Source organism: Parus major, chromosome 8 (assembly GCF_001522545.3).
Source record: "Parus major isolate Abel chromosome 8, Parus_major1.1, whole genome shotgun sequence".
Taxonomy (NCBI): domain Eukaryota; kingdom Metazoa; phylum Chordata; class Aves; order Passeriformes; family Paridae; genus Parus; species Parus major.
Window position 1 is genome coordinate 28,087,913 of NC_031777.1, and position 8,012 is coordinate 28,095,924.

Consider the following 8,012-nt stretch of genomic DNA (forward strand, 5'->3'; position numbering starts at 1 on the left):
GGATGAAGGTTGGTGGGATGAAGGCTGGTGGGATGAAGGTTGGTGGGATGAAGGTTGGTGGGATGAAGGTCCCCACACACTTTGGGCAGGTGGAAGCCAGCCAGGGTGGTGTCGCTGGTGGCCATGCGGGGCACCCCCAGTGGCACCACGTTGCCCATGCGCAGGACCTCGCTCAGCACGGCGCTGGTGTAGGGCATCTTCTCCTTGTCGGCCATCGAGGGCTGCCGGCACTGCCCAACCACGGCGTCAATCTCCTGCTGCACTTTCTCTACGGGGAGCAAAAAAAAATTCAAAATATCCCTCCTCATAGAACTTTTAGAGTTGGAGAAGCCCTCTAAAATGATCTAGTCCAACCATTAAACCAGCACTGCCAGGCCATCACCAAACCATGTCCTCAGGTGCCACATCCACACTCCCTTTGAACACTTCCAGGGTGATTGCACCACTCCCCTGGACAGCCTGTTCCAGGGCTGGACAACCTTTTCAGTGAAGAAATTTTTCCTAATATCCAACCTAAATCTCTCCTGGCACAACCTGAGGTCATTTCCCGTTGTCCTGTCACTTGTTCCTTGGGAGAAGAGACCAACCCCCACCTGGCTGCACCCTCCTTTCAGGGTGTTGTAGAGCATGAGAAGGTGCCCCCCCTTTTTTTTGTGCTAAACACTCCCAGTTCCCTCAACAGCTTCTCCTAAGACTTGTTTTCAAAAGGTTCCCAAGAGGATACCTCGGGTTACCCAGGCATTCCCAGGATGTGGCAGAGCTGGGATAACTCTGTTCCCTGAGTTTCCCTTACCAAATGTTGGGCTAAGCAAAGGACCCCACAGTGGCCCTACCCTGAATGTGGGGGTAAGCGGCCATGTAGAGCAGAGCCCAGCGGATGGCGGTCGCTGTTGTCTCAGTCCCAGTTAAGAACAGATCCAAGGTGGAGCACAGCAGGTTTTCCTCATGGAAATAGGAGCTGGTGTCACCCTTAAACTTGGAGGAAAAACATGGCAATGAAAACTCTTACTCTGGAAGAGATGATTTTATAACCCAATCCAAAATCACCTGTATGTAACTGAAGTCCTGCTGCTCCTTTATTATCTACCCCTGGACTTGGAAATCTCCAGCCTTTGCTTCCACTGGATTTCAAGCCCTATGGACTGTTTTGAAAGACACCCTGGTTGCTGTAAAGTGGCTCTTGAAAGCAGGTAGCATTTTTAAATGTCAAGTTTCACAATAGCAAACACAGGCCTGCGAGTGCTCATAGAAACATGAACATGTTCCCTGAGAGTCCTCCTACGCCGTGTGACAGAACGAAAAAGGGAAGAAGACAAAGTGTAAATCCTTTCAAATGGAAAAAAAGAAAAAAATCTGTGTGTTTTCAAAGTGATCGGGCTTCTGCTGCTGCTAAAGTTTGATGTGGCAGAGGTAGGGAGGGGAAGGCAATGTGTGAGCAAGAGCTCCCCTGACAAAACAGCCCTGAATCTTTTCTGGATCATTCTATGGGTTAATCTTTAGGTGGTTTTAGTTATTTCCCTCCTACCTTTTCTATTTCCTTCAGGTAACAGTCAATGTAATCTCCTGCCTCGGACTGGTCCAAATCCTCCTTGTGCTTTGCAATCACGCCTTTCACAAAATATCGAAGTTTCTCCCAGTGCCTGAAGATTTTCCTGAAGGGCCCTGGCAACCATCTCATGATCAAGGGAAAAGCATTATAAAGCTGGTAAGAAATCAAACAGAGCAAAATAGAATTTCTTGGGTTAGAAAAGAGCAGGTATCATAGTTGAGAGGATGGGACTCTCAATTAATTGATTAACTCTGCTTGCTACCATGAAAAAAAATCATCCTTGCTTTAACAGTCCAATTTGTACAAATTTACTTACACAGGTGTAAACAAGTGCAAACAAAATAAGAATTGGACTGATATTTTCTGCTGATAAAGTTCTCAAATACTGGCTGGACAAAGGAGTCCCCAAATGTGAGGTGGCCACAGGTGAGATGGATGGAGGTGAGCCCCTTAGTGTGACCCCACAGAGCGGACAGAGACCAGATGTGACCCATGATGTGCAGCCATGCAGAAAATCTATCACCAAATCCACCTATTTTGGTTCTAAACATGAAATCTTATTTTTTTTCATAAATAGAAGTTATTTAAGAAATTGGTTGGGATATAGGTAAGGGAAAAGACAGGAATTTTCAGTGTTAGTAATTCTTCTTTTTGTAGAAACAGATACTTTGAAGATTTTTCCATTGCTCTTTGGTTATGTCAGGCATAAGGTTTTTGCAATCCTGTAGTGTTTTTTTTCTCCATGTGCCCAATAATTGTCTCATGTCTCCATGTTCCCAATAATTTTAACTTATTTCCTTGCTTTCCTGGTAGACTTTATGCATAAATCCAGTCTAATATAAAACAATTCTCATGGTCATTTTCCTTTAAACATGGGTCTTTTTCTACAGGAAAGGGCAGATTATACCAGTGCCTTAGAAGCCCCAGTTTCTGAGCTCTTACATGCAGCTGAAGCTGAAAAAACATCCAGGTGGCTTTACCTGGCCCCAGAAACTTCCAATGAGCAGCAGCGTTTCAGCCAGGGAGTGCAGCAGTTCCTGGAAACGGTTGTCATGGTAGTCAAAGCGGTTCCCAAAAGTTATGGAACAGATGATGTTGGAAACAGCACTATTAATTTTGTAATGAGGGTCAAAGGGTTGTCCTGGAGGAAAGAAAAGGAAAGGAAAGTGCCTGAAGGGTTGTGGCCAGGTGGGGATTGGTCTTTTCTCCCAAGGAACAAGGGATAGGACAAGAGGAAACAGCCTCAGAGTTGTGCCAGAGGAGATTTTTGGATATGAGGGAAAATGTCTTCATTTGAAAGGATGGCAGGCTTTGGAAGGGGCTGCCCAGGGCAGTGGTGCAATCACCATTCCTGGAAGTGTTTGAAAGGTGTGTTTGAAATGGTTTGGTGGTGGGCATGGCAGTGCTGGGTTAATGCTTGGACTCAATCAATTTAAGGATATTTTCCAACATAAATCTCTCCCTGATTCTATGATTCTAAAGACAACTTTCATTCTTTTTTTTCCCATTCAGTTTCAGTCAAAATCATGTTCTCTACCAGATCCACAGCTGTGAATCAGGGTGAGACCTCACCTGTTTATCACCCATGGTGGTGCTCAGGTTTCACCCCATGTCTTGGGGTACCCACCACCCCCATCACCTCCAGCATCCCACTGGAAGCTGGGCACCATGGGCCAGGACATCCCCTCCTGTGTCCAGCCCAGGCTGCTGGCAGGCAGTGACATTAACACTGAGCTGCACAAGCAGAGTCCTGCATTTTCCAGGAAAAGCAACCAGCAGCATGCCATGCAACGGTTGTCAACTTTGTCCACTCCAATGTGTGTTTGGTGCCAATTTTATATGCCAGGAGAGGGTCCCTCAAAAGGGCAGGGAGCCCAGGACAATCACACTGCAAAAATACTATTGCCCTGGGCTTTAGTTGTCCACCATGAAGAGATCAAGGGAGCTGGAGGAGAGAAGGGAGAGGGCTGCAGATCTCAGTGCCCACCTGTAAACCCCAGCAATAGCTCATGGGGCCGATAGAGCACATTTATAAAGTGAAGTATGATGTGATGCTTGTCACATCTGTGTTCCCTGAGAGAGCTACTGAGCAGGGACCTTCATCTCCTTGGGCACATTTCAGCAGCCTGGAGAGCCACTTGCTGTGACAAGAGACTGATCTCAGTGACAAGGCCAGTGCAGCCCTGAGCTGCTGTTGAGCATCACTTTGAAATGCAAGGCACTTCTCACAGCACTGCTGATCTCTCCACTCTTCAAGAAAGTAATTAAACCAGGCTGGTGCTCAGATATTAGAGTGATGGACATGATCACTATTTGCCATTACTAATGGGAAGAAAGGCCCAAACCAGCAGCTTAATTAGTTTATTGATTAGAACTATAGAAGACTATAATCAATTGGCAACATGGAGTATTTGGCCTGTTTAGTGCAACAGCAATTAAAACGGAGCAAGTTTAGTATATAATTTCACAATTCCTTTTTAGATCTTTCTTGTTTACTATATATAGCTCCATAGAATTAGCTCAACCCCATCTGCTTCTATTTAAAGCTGAAGTGCAACATCACCCATGTACCAACATACAAATTATTCTTACTAATATCCCTCTGGCAGTTTTTAAAAGCTGGACCATAAAAGAGCAAGGCACACGCTTCATCTGTGTGTGATACAAAAGGAAAGCCTGACTAAACAAGTTTTAAAATACTTTGCAAAACCAAGGACAAGCAGAGGTTAACTAAGCCTCTGAGTGGAAGTGCCTGATCGTAAGAGAGCTGCATTTATTCCTCCGCAAATGCATGAGACACTTCCTTAGCCATATAAACACTCATGTTTTAATAACCACCTAGTATATATTTGCTTAATATTAATAAGGAACAACTAAAATAGGAAGCCTGAGGTCTAAAATAAGTGCTAAAAGGCACAGTCTGAAAGTGTAAGATAGGGTTTTGAGCTATTGACAAAATGTTTTTCATGTTTGGAGCTGTGTTGGGGTGAGAGTTTTACTTCTCATCATTCATTTAGCTGGAAGCTCTGAAGTGCTGTGCATTAACCCCCACCTTTCTCCTCCTCAATTGTCTCCACGAGGTACCGACTCTCCTCTTGCACTTTTTCCTCAAAATTTACAGCAAGGCTTTTCAGTGTTGCTAAAGCAAACTTTCTCTGCTGCCTCCATATGTGCCCATTGGATGATATCAGCCCTGTAGGTAGAAAAAACAGGTGAACAATCCTCTCTCTGGGTCATTTGTGCATGTTAGGATTCTGAAACGGCCATTCATCATGCACAAAAACCTTAAACCAAGGCAAACAAAGCTCGTGGATGTGGAAAAGGCTATGGCTTTGCCTGGGAATTAAAATTCAAGAGTAATTGGCTTATGCTAAAGATCTAGCTTTATGGATTTGCTTTAATCTGCTACTTTGTCACTTTGCGTGGGAAAAAAAGGTGTAAGCCAAAATACTCTGAGTACTATCACACTGTTGGCAGAGCTGCAGGCAGGAGCACCCCATCTCTGGAGCTGTGTGCAACCCAGGCAGGAAAAGTAAAGGAGCATTGAAAACCAAGTGGAAATGCTGCAAGTGTATCGATCTTTGGGCTGCTTGCATTTATTTCTCCTCTTTCATTAAAATCTGCTTTTAAACCCACCTTCATCCCTAAATTACAGAGATTAAAACATACCCCTGTGAGATTATTAGTCTGAATTCAATTCTTGCCTTTCCCTGTGCAAGCTTTTACAGGTGCAGCTCACAAGGGTTGAATTCAACCTGTTTCTTTCCCTCTAACAGTTATCATTCCAAAGGGATGAAAGTTTTGTCCCAGAATCCTGGTAGCCATGCTTACCAAAGCCTCTAAATATTTCTTGGAGGAGTGGAATATTTGGCCGATCAGCAAATATTTCAGCCTGGTGGACAAGAGCTTCTCTCACCATCTGGTACCCATGGACCACCACGAATGTCAGACTTCCAAACTGCACGCTGAAGATGTTCCCATACTGACCTGTAAGCTGAAAGAGAGCCCATTGTCCTCTGAGAGCAAGAAGATGAGGATTTTCAAAATTCATCTGGCCAAGACCGTGAACAGGGAAATCTGACTTTATTTAATTGAAATTTAACCCTGCTTGACACAAAGGGACTTCAAAGAAACTCAAACCCAAGCACGCAGGTCCCATCAAATCTAAGCTACTGCATGAAGGCTGGAGAAGGCATAAAAGGGCTGGGGAGCTGTAGTGTGGGAGAGATGGTTTGTTTATCTGATGTGACCTGGATTTTACAGGGGGTTTACATCAGTTTGGCTTGTAACAAGGATGGAACTTGCTTTGTAAATGATGGGCATCTGCTCTGTCCCTTTCTGTCCCACCACCCAGGTCACCACACTCAGGCTCTTCCTGCTGAGGGCAAAGCACGACAAATCAACTTTTATCAACTTTGTGTCTAGAGTGGTGTGGTTCCTTCTCCAGCTCTCCCATTCAGACAGGAGCTCTAACTGCTTATTGCTAGCAACGTACATCTAATTTTAAGCCTGACTGCATTTATGGCCAAATTACAGCCATTTTCCTTGCATGGACTTTGCTGGCATTAGTGTCTCCTCTGAGATGTATAAGAGTAAAGGGAGGATCATATCTTCTCTCTGTCAAGGAGCTCATCCTCTTCTTAGAGTGAATCTACATGAAAGGACACAGAGAGTCACCCCAAACTGCAGTGATGACCAGTGAAACCAGTGGGACCAAATGGGTGTCTCAATCATTGTGTGCTTGTAAATAAATGGGATTAATTTTCCTAATAATTGTGTGTATTGACCAAATATCCTGAACTTGCTGCCTCAGCCTTCCCCGAGGATTCCCTCAGAGATCACCTGTGCTGGTGCCCTGAGAACACCCAGGGCAGACAGGCTGGTGTCACCCTGCTAAGCAAAAGCAAGAGACAAATAGCCACCAGGAAAAATTTTTGCAGCCAGCATGTCAGAACTTCTTCCACCTTTTCAGAGAGGTATACTCAGCATGTATAAAATCTCTCTCTTTTTGTCTCTGGTGAGAGTCAAAGCTGTGGAAACCTTTCCAGAGAGATCACTGCCTCTTTCTGCAATACAGAAGACACAGGACATAACTCAGGATTTTAAATGTTTCTTTCAGATGTGATGGAGTCAATTGTTGGCCTCTGAGCAAAGACAATGACAGGACAATTTCCATAGGTGATCTCCAAACAGTTCAGCTTTCAGCACTTTTCACCTGTCCCCCAGCCTGGCCCAGCCCTTCTGAGCCCTTTCTGCGATCCAGAAGGAAATGGTCACAGTCAGATGGGAAGAAAGAGGAGGAACATGTAGTCTTCCTCTGTTATGGATTTCTTTCCCATTGGACCATTCTACTCCTCTGGAAAAGGAGGTGATAGTGAGAGACACAACCAAGAAGGGTCATCTATCTCATGTGGTTATTATATACCCAGCTCTGCAGAGGCTGCCCTTGCTGCTTCACAGTGCAGTGATAAGAGTCATGGAAGGGTAAGATACTGTTAGTAGGGAAAATGTCCGTGGAGCTCTTACCTTCTGCAGTGCAAGATGGAGGGGCTGCTTAAAGTCCACAAAGGTTCCCACGAGAGGAAAGAGCTGCGGCCCTGGAGGGAAATTCCTGGGTCGTCTCTTTTTCACAAGGTCAATAATCAAAAGAGACATGACCAGAACCACCAAGAGCATCCAACCGTTCAGCTTTTTCAAGAGAGACACCAAATCAGGCCAAAACTGAAGCTCCATCTTGGCTGATGAACTTGCAGGTTTTCATCCCAGGATGGGACTTGATTCTGCTGTTACATTTGCTAAAACAGGAGTAAGCAAGGACTGGAGAAGAAACAAAAAAATCTAAAATGCCAATAGCTGGCTGGGGACAGAAGCTGCTTTTCTATTTACAGCTGCTACCAGACCACCTGCTGAATAACTAACTTTAAACACCAGGACCTCCAAAAACAACCCCAAAACCTCACAATATTTGGCCAAACAAAAGCAATCTTGGAAACCTTTGGCTTTACATCTCTGTCAACTCCCTAATTTTCTTATGGAAGAGCATTCCTCCCTTTTGCCCTGAACAAGAGGCTCCTTTATACAGACACCCCGCTGGGATTATCGGCATGGCAAACATTCGAGGTGAGGTGAAAGCAGCTTAAGGGGCTGATCACATGTGGTGGGCGTCGCGTAGTTTCAGGGATGGTGAGGCATCTGAGGTGATGGACACCACACAAGTGGCTGAGGGGCTGATCCTGTTAAGTGCTAAGCACCATCTGCAAAGGGCTGGGTGCCTTCAGCACCCACCAAAGCCTTCCTGGCATTGCCAGAGCTGTCAGGGCAGGTTCAGACAAGGGAAGAACTGCAGAGGCCCAGGGCTCTCCCAGCCACACAAATGAGAGTTAAAGGAGCTTAATTTCGAGAGTGAGAACATAGGCTCATGTGCTTGCCATGGGATTGGAACTTATGCATTTAAATCTCCTGG

The 8,012-nt window shown here is 45.2% G+C and overlaps 1 protein-coding gene across 1 annotated transcript in view; it reads right to left on the reverse strand.

The window, feature by feature from the left end:
- LOC107208257 (cytochrome P450 2J2-like) overlaps positions 1-7,765 on the reverse strand; it is a 10,367-nt gene extending 2,602 nt beyond the window's left edge. The window contains exons 1-7 of the mRNA XM_015636452.3: positions 7,076-7,765; positions 5,381-5,543; positions 4,602-4,742; positions 2,530-2,690; positions 1,526-1,702; positions 834-975; positions 81-268 (exon numbers count right to left, since the gene is read on the reverse strand). Coding sequence (XP_015491938.1) covers positions 81-268; positions 834-975; positions 1,526-1,702; positions 2,530-2,690; positions 4,602-4,742; positions 5,381-5,543; positions 7,076-7,282 — 1,179 coding nt within the window. The 5' untranslated portion in view covers positions 7,283-7,765. The remainder of the gene's footprint in view (positions 1-80; positions 269-833; positions 976-1,525; positions 1,703-2,529; positions 2,691-4,601; positions 4,743-5,380; positions 5,544-7,075) is intronic.
- Between the last annotated feature and the right edge of the window lie 247 nt (positions 7,766-8,012).